Here is a 22560-nt window from a genome sequence, read left to right on the forward strand (position 1 = left end):
AAAGATACCCATTGACACGCTACTTTATCATTTGGAATATGGATGAGTATGGTGTCATACAAAATGTCCGTCATATTCCACAAAAGTGACGGCAAAATGCATTTCCGATTTCTTACATTTTCAATTAATCAAAACCCAGAATAGAACATGATTTTCAATTGTCTATGTAGTTTTTCCTTTTCCTTTTAGAATTCTCGACACACATTCCCCATCTCCCAAACATTGAATACAAATGTAATGGCAACATGTTCGGTCCTATGTTTCATGAGATGGAATAAAAGACCCCAAAAATCCATAGATTCGGGTCAAGTTCAATGAACTAATGTCCTTATCATAGAAACCTTGAGCCTGTTTAATGTTACATTTATTGTAATTAATGTTTGTATAATCCATCTAATCACAACGTCTCAATGCGAAATGGACTCAAGTACAATACTGCCCTCCGCGTTCTATTTGTGTATGTGGATGTAAGAGAGTCGGTAGTTACCACTAATAGCAACTGAAACGAATTAAAATACAGTTCAATGTCAGAGACAACTAGACAAATATAAATACTTGGTAGGCTATTTATTTTGCCTCATAAGACAAAATGTAACCTTGCAACAACGTCTGTAATCTGCATGTATAAAACTTCACCTTGATAATAAAAGCATGACACAGAGTACAGTCTAGCCTATTGCTAATGCTAATAAGGAATATATAATATATTTGGCAATAGTATTAAACAAAATGATTATCATGCAGAAAAACTTATTTGATTAAATGTTAAGATGTGAGACTAGATTAAGTGCTTTGTGTCGGGTTATTTTAATGCATTTCTCATCTTAGCAAAGTTGTCTTTGAAGGTCAGAATCGCATAAAATGTTTATTTCTCAACACAACAACAAAAATATACATATAGCCAAGAATTTGTGTACCAAACAACACAGCATTTATATGTGTATTACTTTAAGCAAGTTTACACTGTTGCATGATCAGATACTGTACAACAGTGAGATATTCAACATAAATAGAAGTGGACTTAAAGTAGTGTATGATTTAAGAGGAAGTCCTGAGTTCAGACAGACCTGAACAGGAGGTTGGTGTTTTTCTTCCTGATGCGAATGGTCTTCCAACTCTCTGAAAGGACATGCAGCCTTTTAAGTCAATGTTGTCTATCACAGCGGAACATTACAAATCCATAAACCTGATTACTATAGCATGAAACATAACACATACCTGACTACTATAGCATGAAACATAACACATACCTGACTACTATAGCATGAAACATGACACAAATACATGATCACAATCTTCATTGTTCATAAACATCAAGTTGTAAATCCTTTGAAATCACGAGTCAGATGGCTTTTTAAATGGACCTTGGACGTTTCGGCAATTAAAGAAAGCAGCAGACGGCGTTAAGGCATAACGTTGTGACAAAGCGAAGTCTACCTCCCCTTAATGCGGTACACATCAACATGAAACTCACCCTTCACTCTCTTCATATTCATGCAGGTCCTCACACAGTGCCTCTTCAGGACAAAGTTGTTCTTGTTGCCGCCACAGCCGCTGTAGCGGAACATCTGACACCTACTGGTCTTGGGGTTGTAGGCAAACCTCTTCTCCAGCCCGTCACAGGAGCCCTTGTCTACGTGACGCAGGCACACATCCGGAGGGCTGAAGTCTGGGAGTCACAGTCAGCCGAGGATGGGTCACTCACAAATATTGCTGCAGGTACATTTTCAATCTCACCAATATATTTGTATGAACATGAAATCACTTAATTGGTTGGTCAAACTGGTCAATCGACTATTGCTTCTCATCACCACATCTTTTATTCATTTAAGTATTGTGAAAAGTAAAGATAACACTGTACGAAACTCAAGGAGTAAATATGGGGTGACTGGAGTCAAGGTTTGGAAAAAGTTTGAAAAAAAAATTGGGGAAAAAACGTTAAACGTTGTCGTGCGTAAACTGTCAAAATAGGTTTTCATAGGTTGAAAAAATATTGTAGAACAAATGACCACAAAGTAATATTTGCAGCCAGTTACCTGACGTGTGTAAACACTTGGTTCTTACCAATGGCTTGGGGACTGCTTGGCAATGTTTGGGCTTCACTTAGAGAAGATTCGCCTGGAAAGAGATTCAATATTTATTGAAACCATATTGAGACGACTGATACAAAATATGAATTGTTTAACAATAATACAGAATTATACACCCTCCTGCCTCTAGCCCCTCCCGCCTCTAGCCCCTCCTGCCTCTAGACCCTCCCGCCTCTAGCCCCTCCCGCCTCTAGCCCCTCCCGCCTCTAGCCCCTCCCGCCTCTAGACCCTCCCGCCTCTAGCCCCTCCCGCCTCTAGCCCCTCCCGCCTCTAGCCCCTCCCGCCTCTAGCCCCTCCCGCCTCTAGACCCTCCCGCCTCTAGACCCTCCCGCCTCTAGCCCCTCCCGCCTCTAGACCCTCCCGCCTCTAGACCCTCCTGCCTCTAGCCCCTCCCGCCTCTAGACCCTCCCGCCTCTAGCCCCTCCCGCCTCTAGACCCTCCCGCCTCTAGCCCCTCCTGCCTTCAGTGCTTCCAGCCTCTTCCAGGCCTCTTAATGATCTGAGGAGGAGAATCTGACAGCAGATCAACTCTCACACTGAGTGTGTGCTTGATCACCCCCAGAGCCTTGCATCCACACCCTACTGGCCCTGTCAATCAGGCCCAATCTGCTCTCTGATGCATGGTGGGAAAATACACGCTACTTCATCAAACAAACTTGCGCAGAGTTTATCTTTAGATGGCGGTGTAGGATAACACGTCATTGTAAACACAGGATTACAATGAGATAACATCTCTGAGGATGAGCGCCTGTGAGGATGAGTGTCTGTGAGTATCTGATCTCACCGGTCACTCTGAGCGGTTGCACGGCAGGCTTGCTGGTGGGGTCATGAACTTTGGTGGCATCACTGGTGTTTCCTAACAACAAAGCAGGAGGTCAGGTTATGGATATTAAGGATATTTTGGGGTCACTCAGAAACGGTGTGGTCCCAACAGGAAAATATAATTTTCCACAGCTGTCCACTAGCTGAACCATGCACTCAATCATGCACTGTTTTGCACTATTTAATGTGTACTATGAACGATTTAATCTGTATCACTATTTTCACTAAGATGTTACTATTTGAGCTTCTGGTTAGACGCTACCTGCGTTTCATTGGTTCTGTGCTTATGTATAAATTGAATCTAGTCTAATCTAATGTGTTAAAATATGCAGCTGCAAAGAAATAAATCTGTCTTTAAAACATATATTTAGGACAGAAGGTGAGAGTTAAGATTACTAATAAATAACGACAGAATAATTACTTTGGGGTTTTCAATACTATCTGACACTCCTTGTCTGTTTAGATTTCAATCTAGTAGATATGCCGGTTATCGGTCACAGTAGAGCAACCCCATTACTTTATTACAAACTCATTTAAATGACTTTCAAGTTGAGCCTATGTCAAAAATAATGCCTGTTGCTTAAAAAAAGATTTAAAAAAAGATTTAAATTCAAGATTAAAGCAGAATGTAATTTTATGGCTGGCAAAAATCCATCAACAGGCAATTTCTAACTTATATTGAATTTGTCACAGTTTTAAAATGAGTTATCTCCTATTTGCAGTCAAGCAATCCAATTAATATTTGGGCCTTCAAAGAGATCAGGCCATTTAAAAGCCCACAACAAACTTTTCAGACATCTGAAATCATTAACATAATGATTTAAAACCAGGAAGTACTTCAGTGAAACATGCAGTGTTCTCTAAATTTAGAACTTGACTGATCAAATAAAAACGTTATTACTCCACATAAAATATTTAACTGGCACTTCTTCGACAAGCGGGCTGTCTGCCCGTGTGGTTTTCTCATGACAGGGTTGTTTCCTCACCTGTGTCCTGGCATCTTGCCTGACACTCTTTCAAGCTCCTGAAGTTGTTGGCGTTGCCGAAGCATCCTCCGTAGAAGAACTTCCGGCACTCCTGGCTCTGGCTGTCAAATAAGAAGCGTGTCAACAGTCCTCTGCAGGGGCCAGGAGCCTCCTCTAGGTGACACGGGCTCTTGTCAGCTGCAGACACCCGGAGAGGAGGAGGGAGAGGAGGAGAGAAAAGCAGCTTTTACATCCAACCTCCCAGCCCCTGGGACTGGCTAGAGGTCGGTTATACGGGTTATGTGGGCATAGCAAATTCTAAATGAAAATCGAAGACGAGAATGTTTAAATGTTCTTATAATATCAAGGAACTTAAAAAGTCAATAAAAGGATGTGAATGTCATGAAGGAAGTCCGTTGCGGAGCTTGAGTAGGTGGTGGGGCGGCATTAAGAATGGATGTCAATCAAACTGAAAACCTTGGTATCCTGCGACTTAACGTAGATCAAAATGTGCTGAATAAACCCAGCGGGTCTGTAGAGGCGAACAGGGAGGGAGCAGAGGAAGGAGGGCTGGAGCAGGACAGAGATGGAGACAAGCTGAGCTGACACGAGGACTAGATGGTCAACGACATGGAGGCACCGACATGTAGATGGAAAAGAAAAACCACCAGGAAGTGCGACATGAAGGAGAGGTGGGAGAGCTATGTGATGGGGAGTGATAGAGAGAGATGGGGATTGTGTGTGTGTGAGAGAGAGGCAGAGAGCCAGACTGAGAGAACCCAGCACGTCCAGAATATCACTGAAGTCACAGCAGATTGTTTGCTATTAGATGGACGAGTCAGAGCAGATCCACTTGGGCTTAAGATCCCACCATGCTTTATCTTCATCCAGGTCGACACACTCTTACTTTGTAAGACCTTGCATGTACTTCAGCTCATAAATACTCCCATGGCTTGAATGCTAATCATAAACTGGGTTAACATTTTACATCAGAGATCAGTTCATCGTGTTATGTGGTTTCTATAATTTAGTGTTTTATCTATCCCGGTTTAGTCTGGGTATCAGATACTGTAAGAAAGCAGAATGTTGTAGTCACCAGTTTGGAGTCTTTGACTGCAGCTGTTCACATATCACAGCCACCAGACTCCCTATCAATGACCGCTGAAAATTATTTCATTAACTTACTGATTAAAACATCCCATGGTGATTAATTAGAGTTTCACTTCCAGGCCTCAGTGACTTCTTGTGAACTATGTGAGCTATGGGACTTGGGCCAAAGCCACACACACACTTTGAACCAGCTCCAGGACGTATCGCCCTGCTACAGACCCTGGAGTCTGTCCAGGCCATACAGCAGAGACTGTTCCCCTCATGTTGTACCTGTTCATACTTTCATACCAAGTTTATTTATGAATGTTGTTGATTAAAATGTCAGTCAAGGGTCAGGTCAGTCTTTTTGGGAGACACATCTGGCCTTCAAGAACAATTACTTTTTAAAAGCATCAGAATCAAGGATGTGTATATGTGGACTTATAGGAGGGTTTATTTGCATTGTTAGTTTAATTTTCATCTGAGATTTGTCATATAAATTCATAGGGTTGTAACTGATCTGGAGGTGGAAGAAGCAGTTTTTTGAGGATGAATTACTGACCACTCTCTCAATGACGGCATGGGAGGCGTATCCCTTTGTCTCACAAGGATATGGCTGCTTGCCAACTATCATTTTTTGTCAGTTCCTCAGGGGGAGTGTTGATGATTTAATACTGTCCAAATTACCAACAGAACGTCCTACACATACCTAGTGCATCACCAGTCTTTTACATTTCCACCAACAGGTGATACTTTGCAATTGGCCACTAGATGGAGACCTTTGTTTTCCATCACTCCAGCTTAGTGTCAATGTTACTGGAGTAACAATGCTTTCTGTTCTTATAAAATACATTTAAATTGGCCTTAAAACTGAAATCTAGCATGCCACTCCAACACTCAGACATTCTGCACTCTCTTAATCTCTTTTATTCCACAGGTTCCCTGTCAGGAAGACCTCACGATCTGCACCAACATGTGACCAGTGGGCAGCCATTTGCATGATTTACACAGCAATGTCAAAAAAGGTTAAGGGTCTTTCACAGCTGGTGGGTTAAGCTGTGATGAGACTTAAATGTCGGGCGGACACTGTGATTAGACTTCTAAACTGGCAGGGCTGTTGAAACGCTCGACGCAGACAGCAAAGGGACAAATGAATCTCAGATCCACAGTCTTAGGGTTTCGTGCCACAAGACTTCCCACACATCCACTCCCCAATCCCTCAACCTTCGTCATCCAGACTCTTCATAGTGCAGAACGGAGCACCAGCGTTCGCATATTGTTCCCTCTGACAGATCAGTCCTAGTTCCTTATTCTAAGCGAGCTACAGACAGCAGGAAGGGGAGGGAGTGTGACTGTACTCTGCAGTCTTCCTTTCTGTTGTGATGCGGTTCTGCTTGTCGTCTCCCAGCAGGCCACAGAGGGCAGGGGACCTCTGACACAATAACCTGAACCGCCAGTGGTGACGAGGCTTTCTCTAAAGTGTAAACCATGAAAGCTGTAAACCCTAACCTGTCGTGTGATTCCCAGGCTTTGCTGAGTCAGGCAGCTTATTCTCTCTCAGGGCAATTCTAGGATTTTTTTTAAGAATGCAGGCAGAATTTTTCTTTAAATGCTATTTACAGAAACTAATAATTATCGTTTTCGTTTCTTCACAAACTAGATTTTCAAAACCAGAGATGGTAGAATTCTATTCCTGGTATCTTTTAGTTTTAAGAGTGGTGAGGACGATGGTGTCATGTGAGATGTTCTAAAGGATCACCTGAGCTTGTGTGTTTTGTCAAGTCCTTTTTTTCGAGGAGCAGATTAACTCACTGTGTGATGAATAATACAAACGGAGCTACCTCATCATGATGGATTTTTAGATTAAAGCAGCACGCCTCAGGATGAGAATACACCCATGATTCTTGTCGTCCAGCTGAATAATGCATATTGTGTCGTTTGGCACACAATGAGGCGGATGATGGCAGAGATTACTCCACACCGACAGAGAGTTTCCTTTGACCCAACATGTCATCCTAACACAATAGAAACATATCTGTTTTCTTGTCGGTAATATCCGGGGACATCTATTCAAGGAATTATGGCATGCCACTACATCTCCTATGGTAGAAGCCTAACCAGACACAAATATCAGAATAATTATTAAAATGTTTTATATTTTGGCCCCCCAACTAATGTGGTAGTAGGAAACTGATGTATTTGTTCTTGTGGCATACTTCACTGCACCTTCTCATTGTGTTAATTTATCCCTGTAGACTCACACAAAAATACCTAAATAATAATATATTTGCCTGTTGAACAGAATCCACTAAAATGTCCCGTTTTGTAATTTGTCATCCAGTTCCACCCAATGAAACCATGAAACCATGAATGCGTGGAAGGGGATTTTCACAGTGAACTCGACCCAGAACAATACCAGCATTCCCTCCCAGCCAGGCAACAGCTCATTAAACTATCTGGGCCAATGCTCGTATACTGGCAACTCCCTACAACCATTCATTCGATCCAGCAACTCATTTGGGCAGATTAGGTCATTTCTTTGTAATGTATTGGCTCACAGATTGCACCTTATCAGTTGCAATAAAAAACATGGGAGTGTTTGTTTGAAAATGCTGGACGTAGAAACTATATGACCAGGCACCCGTGCAACAGGGAACATTTTATCATTAAAAAGCAGCAATGAAAATCTTTTCAACCCTATTCCTGCTGTGTAGCTGTAGAAGCTCCTTGTGTTCGGAGAACAGCACAGAAGGTCACCAGACAACAGAGGAGCAGTTTGGTCTTCTGACCTGCAGAGGTGACGCAGCAGACGCTGGGGCAGGCTCACCTGACACGTAGCAGGTTTCCTCGCACGCCTCCAGGCTCTCAAAGTTGTTTGCGTTGCCTTTGCAGCCCCCGTACTCGAACGACTCGCAGCGCCCTGTGTCGATGTCGAAGTAAAACCGTTCCTTTCTTGCCTTGCAGGGTCCTTCGTCCTCCTTGAAGGCACACACCTCGCTGAAGATGAAGAGCTCGGGTTGTGAGCCTTCCGCTGGGGGAGAGAGCCAGAGTTAGCATTATGTTCACGGTCCTCATCAAAACTGTTTGGGACAATTTAGGTCAGGGCTGAGCTCTAACCTGGGGCTTTAGGAAGGTGAAAACAGCTTTCTGCTATTTCTACCCACGATCTTAATGGTTTAAAACTCCATGCTTTCAATAGGCCCAGGGGGCTGTACAAACAGCTTGCTATTGCAGTCTGGCTGGAATCTCCTCAACAACAATCCAAAGGATGTCATTTGGGCTTTTCATTAACAAAGTTTTAATAACTGTTGTTCAAGACCACACAGTTAGTGTTAGAGACAATGGATCAGAAAATTTATCAAACGGCAAGAATGAAACCAATTTCATGCATACCACTATGATACAATATTTTGCATAGATAACTTAAAGCTATACATATACTATATAGTAAAAAAAAAAAAAAAGCCTGCTTAGAGACAAGAAACGGGTATATATAATGTCTGATCATTCATAATTACTAATATGGTCATGTTTGTAGGTTTGCTGAAACTCACATTGCACATACTTGAGCTGAGAGCTGTACAATAATGTACCTTTGAGGTAACGAGTGTGTTAAGAGACCACGCCACGGGCATTGATCTTACTTCAACAAAACCTCTCCTGTCAAGACATGACCATATCCCACTGGAGCTGAGCCCGCTCTCTCCTGCTGTGTTGCGGGCAGTTTGATTGCCGCACGCCCACTGTGACAGTAGTTACTTTCGAGCCCCTTGAGGATGATGTGAACTCTGTCAGAGGAGACCAGAGCAGATGAGTGACAGCACCTCCTCTCTCCTTTAGAAGAGGAGCATCGGTTAACCTTCAACATCCTGCTGTTTATTGGCTTAGAGAAAGACATGGCTTCCAATCCCTGTCAAGCTAGTTACGCCTATCACCCTAGCGATGTGTTGGCAGTGTGTGACTTGGTGATCATTTCTGGCTTCTATTGGTCACATTTCCAACTTCTAATCATCCAACATAACAGGGTTTTATCTAAAACAAATTCAGTTTTGTGATAATATCTAGCAAATTTGAATCATCATCAAGTAAACTGGGTTCAGACGGGTAACTAAAGGATCAACGTGTCCACTGACTGCTGCTGGAACATGACGTTAGTGCAATAAACTGCCCACAGTTACAAATTAGCACCAAGTCACCCCACCGTCCTGCCACAACCCTGCCCTTCTCCTGCCCCCTCCCCACTGTTCTGCCCCTGCACCTTCTCCTGCCCCCTCCCCACTGTTCTGCCCCTGCCCCCTCCCCACTGTTCTGCCCCTGCACCTTCTCCTGCCCCCTCCCCACTGTTCTGCCCCTCCACACCAGCATTGATGACATTGTTTCTGTTTCCTCTCCCATGGGCCCTCCTCCCACTCCTGACCAGAGAGGGAACACTAATAAAACACTCCTGGGAAACTGAACATCCGCACGTCTGCTTTGCTTTCACTGGAGAGATTAAATATTTTCAGAGCGTGGCCCCTGATATTTTTATTTACATTCCTCAGCCCGGGCAGATAAGCGGAGAAATCTTCAGCCTTTCAGGAGGGGATATTACGCCGGTCCACATGGTCCTGTCGTGCTAAACCCGGAGTGTGTAAACACACGTCTGGGCTTCAGCCTCTCTGAACAAACTAGAGAGGACAATACTGGCAAGTTTGTCCTCTCCATCTCATAGAGAACCCCACCGAATCCACCAGAGGCAATCACACCCTTCACACCAGGAATGTTCTGGGAAAGAGAAGGTACAAAAGAAACCTGCCATTTGCTCCAGCAACTGATTTGATAAAAAAGTGTTTTAATGATTGATGGTTTTTTAACAAGCTAGGACACGGATAATGAAGGCAGGACAAATACAGCATATTAGGATGTCAGTATTGATTTCCCCTCTCTACAGAGGCCAGAAGAATAATAATAACTAATGTGTTCCGCGATCACTCACGTCCAAAATTCAGGCCAATATGAATCTTCCAAAAACAAATGTTCCAAAGACAACAACAGTCTCCAAATGAATTCAGGAGATCAAAGGATTTCCAAGGGGCTTGAACAAACTGATCCTAGTGAAAATATTTCCTCTGGTAGAAAACTGAAATCCTTGTCCCCAAAACCATACCCACCCTCATTAAAGAGCAACAACTTGGAGGATAACCTCACAGCACAGTTGCTCAACTGTAACTCTGTCCCTCTCTCAATGATGTTGATTGCACAAAACTTAGGTCAACAACTTTAAATATTCCAGTCGTTATGTCAAATAAAGTTTTTATGGACACGTGTACAGATAGATGTTAAATAAGAGAAAAACACCAGCCCCATTTCCGATGTAAACACCCCCTCTAAAAGGAAATCTTCATCACATCATCATAAAAGTAGGCTAAAATACTACTTATGCTCTGCATATAAATGAGTGTCATCTATTGCTGCAAAAACCACAATGAATCAACACAAACTTGGTTGACGCCAACCGATGGATCAGCATTTTGAAGCTTAAACCCAAAAATATGTACCATGCTCTGCTTGGCCTGGAAAAGACTGGTGACACATTTTAGGTGTCAACATGTCCCGTGGCAGCTGTTCTGCTGCATGCAGGACCCCGTTAGGTGTGTTCTCTGTCCAAATGAGTCAACATAGTTAACACAGTGAATCATTCCTAGCCTGGTGAGGTGATCAAGCAGTGAAGTTAGATCATTTGTTGGCAACTCATGAGCCCACAGTTAATTGAGCATGACTGTACGTTAGAAGATAACATTTTGATAATTGTCAAAGGATATGGTCAGTAAAGGTGTGGATCTTCCTTGAGACACTAAAGCAAAGGGCACATTATTTCTGGCTGTGTAAATACAGTGTAAAACCTGTCAGAGTTAATCACATCCGAGCCGCGAGGACAGTGGACAAAGGGCTGACTTTGACTCACAGCCAAGTGAAAAGGGCCATGCTCCAACTTGACTCATGTGCAGTTCTTATTATGTCAACCTTTATGGCTAACAGATACGGGCTTGCATGGGCTTGGTTACCACGGACACATTAGCTGGCATGGAGGAAGAGAGGGAGTGAGATGAAGGAAAACATTAGCACAGAGTTCGGTGTTGATCCACATTTTGTTTTCCTGCTCTTCCATTCAGTGTGATACTGTCTGGTTCCTCTTGTCTCCAAGAGAGTGAAATCACACACCATTCAACATGTAGCTATTAGCTCGGCACGCAGGGAGGAGAGGAAGGAATGTGACAGCATGCGGGACACAGTCTGGAGAGACAAGAACCGCAGACTAATGATGTGCTCAGAAATCCAAGTAGACGACCATTCAAACTGGACTTGATGGGAACAGCGCGTTGCATTAGGAGATCAAAGCTTATCTCAAGTACCTCATGAAACTCTTCTCATGCCGGATCAAAGGGGTTTGGTTGACAGAAGAGGCTTTGTTGTAACACAGAAAATACTGTTGTCCGTTAGTCGCAACTGATGAGCCCACACTGATGAGTTGTTGATAGCTAAATACAAATAAGCTGTCACAGAGAGCTTAAAAAAGCTCAATCAAACCTCTTGGTGCACAGAAATGGACCACATACAAATATTTACCTCTGCATCTGTTTACTCCAACAACGTTTAGTATCCCAGACTGATCCAGAAATAATGGAAATGACCTCTAGACCTCTAACATCTAGTGAAGCTATCTGTTACAATGTGTTTTTTCTGCAGCGTTTTTTTTTCTCTAGTTTTATCCTACTTCCTGGAAGTGTAACCACAGCCCTGCCTAATTATCTAAAAGTTTGGAAGGGGGGTCATGCATTTTTTATCAGTGGGCAGACAGTGGTCAGACATGGAGGGATGCAATAACAGATGCACTAAGTGTTGCTGCTTCACTCGATAACTCTCCCAGACTCATTAGTGTGGGTCGTGCCTGACTCTGTATTCCTGCTGGTCTGTCTTCACCTCTGAAGCTTTCATTCTTCCCTCTCATGGCTTTGGCAAGTAATAAATCAAACTTCCTCTCTCTGCTGTTTGTTGCCACAGCTTCCCTCTCCAAGATCTTCCTGCTAATCTCTGCTGTCTGGGGAACATCAGAGGTGACAGAGTCTCCCACCCAGACTCTTCCACTGAAATCTGCACTCCTCAACTCTCTCTCTCTCTCTCCCTCTCTCTCTCCCTCTCTCTCTCTCTCTCCCTCTCTCTCTACCAACCCTACCCATCCCCCCACCACCAACTCCCCATGACTGGTTCTATCTATGTGTGGCCTACTGATATCCCAGATGAGCCTAACCCTGTTCTTTTTCTCCCCCCAGTTTCCTCCTATAACAAACCAGCAGTGTGACAGGATAACAGTGCTGCCGTCCAATTGTCCTGTCCAAGCTTCATCGAACCCAGTAATCCTGCCCCCTTCCAATTAGATACCTAACACGGGCTGATGTTGTTGAAAACATCTCAGATTTTCAAGTGCTTTTCCTATGCTGTGACAAGGATGGAAATAACAAAAATTACTTGATAAAAATTAGTAATAAATACATGTGAATTGAAGAGGCATTCACATAATATACATTTTCATCAATGACTTTTTGTAACTTCCACCCCTCACACAGTTGCAGTACAGTGGTGAGTTTGATGCCCCAGCATTCTGCTTGAGCGGGGCAGTACAGTGGTGAGTTTGATGCCCCAGCATTCTGCTTGAGCGGGGCAGATCTGCTCTCCAGTTTCCACATGCCTACAAGACATCTGCTGCCATCGTTTAACACGCAGATTACAACCGTTTCAAAGCATTGATTCTCTCCGTCCAGGTTTATCAAACACACTTGTGTGAGAACAATTAGTAGCTGGCCCTTTAATGGAAAGAAAGCTGCCTCCATCCTGATGAAGCACATGGCACCAGTTGATGTGGACATCAGGCTGCCATAAGCTGTGCAGGGCTGCAGGGTGAAGGCAGCGACACACCATCTGCCATCTTCAGAACCCCCACACACACCCACACACAAGCCACACACACACACACACACACACACACACACACACAAGCCACACACACACACACACACACAAGCCACACACACACACACAAGCCACACACACACAAGCCACACACACACACAAGCCACACACACACACACACAAGCCAAGTGAGTAATTCATGGCAGGGCTGCCGGTGAAAACCAGTGAATCACATCGAGGGGAATTATCCTGGCTTTAACCGTCTCCCACATGGAAAATCAATGCACCTTGTTAAGAAGAACACACTAATGGAGGATATGGGAGTCATAGACCACCAACAGAATGTCATTACTGCAGTATGATTAGACATCTCGTCCAATGACCTGTTTGACAAATGGCCCCAGTCTGAGAAACAAGCTTACCGTTGTTCATTTCATATGTACAACGCCTCATGTTATCAACTAGATACAATACACAGGACAGCTACAGATTACTTGTTAGTTACATATTCATTATTTTTTCACAATGTTTGGTAATAACTACACTGAGAACTATAATAATCATGTAGACTTTGCAGTTACCATGCCAAATACTATGTTCTGTCCTCTAGACAGAAGATCATTGTTAGGCATCATGCATCCCAACATGCACCTCAAACCCCTTCAGCAGCCTCCCAGTGCAGTGACCTGATAGTGCTCGTGTTTGGGAAAAGCTCCTACCGTTGCCAAGTTCAACAACACGATTAATCTCCTGGGAGCATTTCGTTTGAATGATTCATGTCTGTTCATGTCTGTGTCCACACAAAAACGTAGTAGATTATGAGCTATGAAAGTCTGACACGTACAACCATTATTAAATAATTACAAATCATAGAATTTGGCCAGTTCCTGATTTTCCTTCCTTGAGGTACACTTACATAAGGAGTGGCCAACAGTGGACATTTGATTCTTTGGGTTTCTGTTGTTATTGTAAACAGTATGGAAGAAAACACACTATAAAGCCATAAACTACATCAGAAAAACTCAGTAAAAACTCCATACAAGGGTTCTGTCATTTATCACCGAGACAGGGGACTCTCAGGGCCACTAAGCAGTCGCTGGTCCTAAATACACGAGACGATAAATACATGCTTCAATGTTTTTCGCTTTCCAAGTGTCTTCTCCAAGTGATTGTAATTATACTGTAGGATCAATGGAAGATAGGAATATAGATAGTCGGGGTGAGGCTCCATCAGGAGGCTGTGTAAATGTCACACCTGCTCCAATACACACAATAGATGCGCTCTCGATGAAATGAGAAGATCAATATGGACTCCTTTGCCTGCAATGCAGGTTATCGTTCAAACAAAACAAATGAGATAAAAGGGAACACTCTTATCGTGGCAAGGCAAGTCCACCGCAAACCTAGGTGGGACTGTCCCAGTTGCTCAGAAACACGTGTGTCTAAACATTCTAGATGTGAGAGATAGATTCAGAGTACTGGGGGGTAGAATCCTCTTGAGCTGTGGAGGTCCAGCAGGATGCGTTTGTGCTCCATCATGCTGTCAATTACTGTTCCTGAAATCCCACAGGAGATTTGCAAAATTCAATATTTACATTTAGTAGACGCTCTTATCCAGAGCGACTTACAGTAAGTACAGAGACATTCTCCCCGAGGCAAGTAGGGTGAAGTGCCTTGCCCAAGGACACAATGTCAATTGGCACGGCCAGGAATCGAACTGGCAACCTTCTGATTACTAGCCCGCTTCCCTCACCGCTCAGCCACCTGACTCCCTTTTGACAATATGACAATATGACAACATAGCAGGGTTTCACCCTGTAAACAGTGTTACACAGCCTTCTTTACTGTAATTATTCTGTGTTGAAAGGTGGATTCATGTAATGGAAGCATAGACTAATCTTCAGGGTAATTTCTATCTCCATAATTGTCTGTCTTGATTTTTGACAGCACAATATATGTTGAAATAGACTTCCTCACGAACCAGAGGATGACACAAAATTGCTGGAGGAGCTTCTGTGTGTCGCTGTTTCCTACTCAATTACTTCCTCGTAACCTACTGTGAGCGAGAGACCTCATAACCTACTGTGAACAAGAGACCTCGTAACCTACTGTAAGCGAGAGACCTCGTAGCCTACTGTGAGCAAGAGACAAAAAGGCATCCGACATGACGGACTGAAGATCTTGGCGGAGAATGAATCTTCAATCAGAACTAAATAACCCAGGCTTCCATCGCCATTATAGGGCACTGAGCATGACAGGAAGGGAGAGGATGATAGGACAGTTCTAACAGACAGAAGACCAAGACCAGAGGAATTCTCAGACGACTACTCTCACAAACTGAACATGTTTCTTTAATTCTTTGTTCCAATGTAATACTCTTACAGTCCTTTCATTAGATGGTACATTGTTACTCTAAACTCAAGCACTGCCTCAGTTCTGTTGATGAAATGAGGGCACCACACAGTGGAAACGGCTAATCTCTCTGTTTTTTCTCCCTCTTTTTGTTGGAGCATGAGCTTGAGAAAGCTCCGACTCAGAAACAACCATCTGTCTTTTCCACACCTTCTGAACACTTTGTCCTCTCAACAACCCAGTGAGAGCAAAACCCACGATTGCCCAACATCTTGTGATTTTTCTCTGCCGTTTTCTTCCTTGTGTGAGTCCTGATCTTTTATCTCATGCGGATAATCGGAGCTTGGCAGAATGTCAGGTGGATTTTATCTCCAATATTGAAAAGGCATGTGTCTCAACCGATCTCACAATCCTGCCAGTGAATTGAGCTATTGCTATTGACCTGGTTTGGGTCTCTTTATTTCTGTCAAGCTCTGACTTGTTCACCTGTGGAGACTCAGGGAGAAATCATCTGGGAAGATTTAGTATGTAGTATACCAATCCACAAGGAACACACTTTCCACTGTAAAATTATGCCAGTTTAAAAAACATCACAATGATTGCATTCATTGCATTAGAAACACTAAATGTATACCTTTTAATACATTTGAAAAATGTGTTGCTTTATATAAATCAGTATTGCAATTCTGACTAGTACAATTCTACTTGTACTAGTCAGTACACTGTTTAATTGTTCAATTCATTTTCACATGGTTAAGCACAAACTGCTCCAGTAAATACTGAACCATTGACTGTGGTGGTTAAGATAATGTTGCACGTAATATCCGGAACGTATTACTGTACATTTCCAGCAAAACATTCTGAAAGAATTGTGAGTGTAACATACCATCGACCAGCACTCTTTATCTACATCCTGAAAGACGTGACATTTTCTTGAAAACATAAGAACTGACTAACAGACTAAAACGTATATCTTGCATGGATGTATTATCATGTAAAGAACATGATTTCCTGAAATGCTTTTCTCCTACTAGAATATTCCCTCCTCCAATCCTTTACTGTTCTGGATGAGACAGAGGAAGTTAGACCATAACCACCCCGCCTACAAACACCACTATCATCTTATCTTGGAAGGGCACGTCTTTTATGACTCATCTATTGAAGAAATGGCACATTAAATATTGACTGGACAGTTGAGTTAATGGTTGCCGTTGCAGGGTATATTGTGCTAAATGCGCTGGCATGTGTTACTCATGTGTTAATTTTTGTAGATTGTGCCTCGTTTGCCATCCCGTTTCACACAATCCAAACCCAAGCCAGCATCACCACATCAATCGAAAATGACAACTTCCTCCTTCCAAGTCCCTGACCCTGCAGCCAAGTTGTTGATTCTATGAAAGATACTGACCAGACACAGCCAACAGAAAGCAACCCGCCGTGTTACTAAACAGTTTTCATTTCAATTCAACATTGCGGCAACAGTCCCTTTTACTCTTACAAGGAAATCGATTCAAATCCACAAACCTTTCAATTTGAGTTTGAATCAAAAGCAGAAAACAACTTGTTTATCTGTGTGTGTATGCGTGTGTCACAGGTATTCATCTGGAAAGTGAAGACAATGAATTAGGAGTGTGTATCCCCTCACCACATATAGAAAGGGGAGAGTTTGAAGTACACCCATTTCTCCAGGTGACAGTGGCCTGGACGCAGGGATTAACCTGTGTGTGAAGCTACAGCCAGTGCATTAGTCATCTCGCTCCTGTGTCAAGCACCGCTGGTCAGGTGTTTTTTCACTTTTCAGCAGTGGAAACCATTACTGATCTACAATAGTCTGGTCTGCAGTCATTCTTATATCAAAACATTTGAATCAAAATCTCTCAATAGTGTCTGTGTCATGCTAATTATATGGGATGTACAGAGTTGTAATCAAAGTCATTTACAAAGCATGTCTGGAAGAATTCACATTTGTGCCGTAATTGTTGTCTAAAAGAACAAGAAAGGCAGTTTAAAATCTCAGTCTGAAATTGTAGGTTATTCATGAGTCTAGTTGACATGGCGTTGTTACCGCCAAAGCACAAACAATCTTTTTTCAATGTACTGTTACAAACACCCACCTATTTACTAAACAATATCTTAATATAAAAAGTGTACTACAGCTGAAGTGTGTGATTGAGCTTATTGTGCGTCTGATACACGGGGTGGATAAGTTGCTGCCCCGCGGCCGTGAGGACCAGAACAATGGCACGCTAAGACACCATATCGATCGCAGTCCTTAAGCACACGTGAACAGTTAGTGCTGCAGGGCTCACAGCCAGGAACCCAACCCAGGGACCACGACGACACTGAGATGACTTTGAACTGATTGGAGATTGAAGTGGACACTGTCTTATTAAAAAAGATTATGCTTAAACTTTGGCAAAGCTTTGAAAACTCACATCAACTGATCCTACCCAGGAGACACCTGTCTGATGCCATGTTGAATCTCAATGACCAAGCTTTTCAGCCGACTCACAACAGGATTAAAACTCTGTCTGGTCGAACAGAATCAGAGTTCATTAAATTCATATTCCTTCTCAAGAATTCTAATTAAAATAATCATTCCTTTTTGTGTATGGCCTGAGGTTTTAGTGTAAATGGCCATATCAAAATACTAATTAAATTTCCCTGCAAATTAATGAGACTGTTTATACTTTTCCCCTTCACTGGACCATTAGAGTGGCCTTGGAGTGCCCATCTATTTCACGAACGATACTGAGGTTTAATTTTTAACAGGCCAAGCAATTGCCCGTAAAACACCTAAAGGATATGCAATTCATACTGTAAACCAACTCTGATACTTACCCTTTTTGGGTAAATAATCTAAGGTCACCAGTCTTAGCTATTAAGATGTTAACAGCCTGGATATGAGGAGATAATGAGAGGCAATATGAGCTGCTGATCTTGAGGCTGCTGAATGCCTTGTGTGTTGGGGAGCATGTATACACAACAAAACAAGACTATTCATACTAGTAAAATGGTTATTAAATGATTGTTGTATTTTATTAACTACATTACAGTTGGAAGGGAGTTGTTGTCAGTGTGGACAGTCCCTGACGTGGACTGTAGAAGTGCTGTCCCTGACGTGGAATGTAGTAGTGCTGTCCCTGACTGTAGTAGTGCTGTCCCTGACTGTAGAAGTGCAGTCCCTGACATGGACTGTAGTAGTGCTGTCCCTGACGTGGACTGTAGAAATGCTGTCCCTGACTGTAGTAGTGCTTTCTCTGACTGTAGTAGTGCTGTCCCTGACGTGGACGGTAGTAGTGCTGTCCCTGACGTGGACGGTAGTAGTGCTGTCCCTGACGTGGACTGTAGTAGTGCTGTCCCAGATTGTAGTAGTGCTGTCCCTGATGTGGACTGTAGTAGTGCTGTCCCTGACTGTAGTAGTGTTGTCCCTGACGTGGACTGTAGTAGTGCTGTCCCTGACTGTAGAAGTGCAGTCCCTGACATGGACTGTAGTAGTGCTGTCCCTGACGTGGACTGTAGAAATGCTGTCCCTGACTGTAGTAGTGCTTTCTCTGACTGTAGTGCTGTCCCTGACGTGGACTGTAGTAGTGCTGTCCCTGACGTGGACTGTAGAAGTGCTGTCCCTGACGTGGACGGTAGTAGTGCTGTCCCTGATTGTAGAAGTGCTGTCCCTGACTGTAGTAGTGCTGTCCCTGACGTGGACTGTAGTAGTGCTGTCCCTGACTGTAGTAGTGCTGTCCCTGATGTGGACTGTAGTAGTGCTGTCCCTTGCTGTCCATGACTGTAGTAGTGCTGTCCCTGATTGTAGTAGTGCTGTCCCTGATGTGGACTGTAGTAGTGCTGTCCCTGACTGTAGTAGTGTTGTCCCTGACGTGGACTGTAGTAGTGCTGTCCCTGACTGTAGAAGTGCTGTCCCTGATTCTAGAAGTGCTGTCCCTGACTGTAGTAGTGCTGTCCCTGACGTGAACTGTAGTGCTGTCCCTTGCTGTCCCTGACTGTAGAAGTGCTGTCCCTGACTGTAGTAGTGCTGTCCCTGACTGTAGAAGTGCAGTCCCTCACTGTAGTAGTGCTGTCCCTGACGTGGACTGTAGTAGTGCTGTCCCTTGCTGTCCCTGACTGTAGTAGTGCTGTCCCTGACTGTAGTAAACAACCGTCTCTGGAGGAGGGGATCCCTCACTGAATTGCTCCTCCCAAGGTTTCTTCCATTTTTTCTCCTGCAGTGAGTTTTTCTGGGAGTTTTTCCTTGTCTTCCTTGAGGGTTTAGGTTGGTTGAGGGGCAGTTCTATTGGCGTATGTGAAGCCCTCTGTGACATGCTTGCATGTAAAAAGGGCTATACAAATACATTTTGATTTGATGTAGTAGTGCTGTCCCTGACGTGGACTGTAGTAGTGCTGTCCCTGACGTGGACTGTAGTAGTGCTGTCCCTGATGTGGACTGTAGAAGTGCTGTCCCTGACTGTAGAAGTGCTGTCCCTGACATGGACTGCGTACACAGTGTCGGGATATACGGTTTAACTTTGTCTGTGGGGACTGTTCCAAACTGTCACGTCCAACAAACTCAAAATAATTAGATTTCCTGGTAGATTAAGTGGTACTGTAGAAAGCTGAAGCCCATTTTCCCTCATAGGGAGTTCCTCTGCTGAACAGAGGTTATTCTGCACACAGATCTGGGCTCAGTCATTGTCAATAACAAGTCTAGACATCGCTGTGTTTTCCTGTGGTTTGCTGCCTGGCATTCACTCTTGTACAACCTTAGAGTTCTGCAGCAATAAACTCATTCAGCCCAGGAGGAACACTGAGAAGTGCCTGGACTTTGGCCCAGACGTCACTATGATGTCTCATCTAGCTAAGCACTGAACAGTGACCGACAGTAACAGGCAGAAGTTCGCCGCAAGAAAACTAGGTTTTTCGGAAAGGTGACCTGTGTATACAGACTTTCTACACAATAACTTAATTCTGTCGTGGTTCAACTTAGTGAGAACGTGGCTTCCCAGTGGAGTATTCCCAGTCATTCAATTGTGCTAAAGACATTTTGCACTGGGAGCCTAGGTTTTTATTTTCTCCCTGCAGTACGACTATGCCTAGACTATACTCACTTCTATATCATAGACCATGCTACCATATATCCAAGCCATGATATGGTAAGAAAGAAATGTCTGGGACATATACTTCAGGTTTCTACTTTAAATGTGATCTACCCCTAAGTTTAAGATTAATTCTCCACATAAAAATTCTGTCCATCAGAAAATTGTTGTTTTATTTTCAGTTTCACATCGTCAAATGGATTGGAGCGATATATTGTTCAACAATCAACGTTAATATAATATAAACATTGCGTTGTTGGCAATTAAAAATCGCACACAAAAAAACTAAATCGATATCAAACTGTATAAAAATGAAACTGAAGTAAACCTAAAATAAATATGTAAAGATTATTGTCATGAGCAGTATTCAAGGCATCATGTCTTTGGCGAAACATAAATTACCCAAGAGTTTTACGACAAAGCAAGTACATTATGATTCTGCGACTTTAGAATTAGTGCACCAGACTTTAACTCGTACCTCACAAAAACAGATGTACTTATCTTACCTTTTGAAGAATCCCTATGGCAAGTTACTAAATCGACACATGAAATTAAAACAATGCACACAATCCACAATTGATCCTTGAAAGCCATGCTGTGCCTGCGGTCCAGGGCCATGTCAAGTTGTAATGAAAACTTCACGTCAACTTTTTTTAAAGGCTGTGGCTGTCGTTACTTATCCCACGCACTTCCGGCTGATAACATGAGTTCTTTTTCAATTAATGGCCATTTTCTCGAACTAAGTCGAGACATTTTATGCCTAGTGTTTTAATTTTTCCAGGAACGTATATCAAATGTACTAAAAAAACGTCCATATCCATCGTTGCCCAATTAAATTATACACAGAACCAAGACAACTGCCCTTCAACTACTATGACGAGGGAAGCTGAAGATGTCCTGACAGAACAAAGTGCTATGATATCAGTCCCACATCTTATGGAGACAACTCTTTTGAGATTATTTTTGAGCCCCATCAATGGTAAGAAAGCATTCAGTTCTACCTTTCTTTAACCCTTGTGTTATCTTCGGGTCATTCTGACCCATCAGTCATTGTGACCCACCATCGTATTGCGACAACTTTACCGCATACAAAAACAAAGTGAAGCATTCTCTTTTAACCGTTGGGCTGTCTCAGACCCCCCACATTGCGAAGGTTAAAAGAAAATTATTTTTATTTGTTTTTGAATTGGGTAAAATTGGGTAAACACAACGATGGTTCGTTATGAACCTTTGGGTCATGTGACCCGAAGGCAGCACAAATCTGCACTTAGCCTCATCTCGCCTTCTCCCCCCGTCTCTCTCTCTCTCTCCCCAGTCTCTCCCCCTGTCTTTCTCTCGCTCTCTCTCTCTCTCTTTTTCCCTTCTCTCTTTCTCTCGCCCTCTCTCTTTCTAACTTTGTGTCTTTATCCAGGTATTTTGTGACCTGATGAGTTGTGGCAAACCTACCCTCACGGTGGCATCCTATCTGCTCCTCCTACACCTTAATCTGGCACATTTCATCTCACTGCCATGAAATATTCACATCTGCAGCACATTACGAGTTGGACTTTTGGCAGGAACTCCATCTCTGTCTGTTCAGTTTAGGGAGACTGTACCTGACTGTTAGTGTTAAGGGAGACTTCAGACAAGAAACATGGATTGTGGAAGATGTTGAAAATCTTGTATTTACTATGTGTGAGATTTGAGCACCGTGCTTAGCTATTTGTTTCCGGAAATCCCAGAGGGAAATGGAGCATTTAATTATTGAGACGTGTTACTAAGATAAACCTGAAAGCACAGAATTAGAACATAAAAGCACAGAATTTGAAAAAATAAACAGAATTCATAAGATTTCTTTTTTTAAACACAGTATGTGTAATGCTGTTACAGATGACATTACATGGACATGACTGTGTCCAAAAAGTGACACAAAGCGAGTCAGTGTCGGAGGTCCCTAACCCCCATTAGTGAGCAGAATGAAACCATCTGGATGGATCAGTCATCCATCACGTGTAGACCCATGTCACCTGACAGGGGCCGTGATCTGCATCACGTCACATGACACCCTTATTGAGACAGACTTCCCGATCCATTTGACACATATGATCATGGATAAAAATTACACGGCCGTGACAAGAGACCATGTTTTTAAAAAAAGTTTTTTAAAGAAAGTTTCTAAAGGTTGAAAAAATACTTTCGAAAAAAAGTTTCTACATGTTGAAAAAAACTT

General features: G+C 43.0%; 1 protein-coding gene across 1 annotated transcript; it reads right to left on the reverse strand.

Moving 5' to 3' along the window:
- Positions 1–151: 151 nt before the first annotated feature.
- Positions 152–21032, reverse strand: tfpia (tissue factor pathway inhibitor a). Its single transcript, XM_062456334.1, has 7 exons — positions 20858–21032; positions 7793–7996; positions 3898–4074; positions 2874–2945; positions 2065–2118; positions 1475–1669; positions 152–1119 (listed from the first exon to the last, which is right to left on the reverse strand). The coding sequence occupies exons 1-7, from the start codon at positions 20967–20969 to the stop codon at positions 1058–1060; spliced, it is 876 nt and encodes a 291-aa protein (XP_062312318.1). The 5' UTR covers positions 20970–21032; the 3' UTR covers positions 152–1057.
- Between the last annotated feature and the right edge of the window lie 1528 nt (positions 21033–22560).

This window comes from Osmerus eperlanus, chromosome 3, assembly GCF_963692335.1.
Source record: "Osmerus eperlanus chromosome 3, fOsmEpe2.1, whole genome shotgun sequence".
NCBI lineage: Eukaryota > Metazoa > Chordata > Actinopteri > Osmeriformes > Osmeridae > Osmerus > Osmerus eperlanus.

Excerpts from the sequence above, each read along its gene's own strand:
- tfpia (XM_062456334.1), bottom strand. The coding sequence starts at position 20,969 with ATGGCCCTGGACCGCAGGCACAGCATGGCTTTCAAGGATCAATTGTGG. Across the intron at positions 2,119-2,873 it reads GCAACCGCTCAGAGTGACCG|GCGAATCTTCTCTAAGTGAA; the intron begins GTGAGATCAGAT and ends ATCTCTTTCCAG. Across the intron at positions 1,670-2,064 it reads AAGCAGTCCCCAAGCCATTG|ACTTCAGCCCTCCGGATGTG; the intron begins GTAAGAACCAAG and ends TGTGACTCCCAG.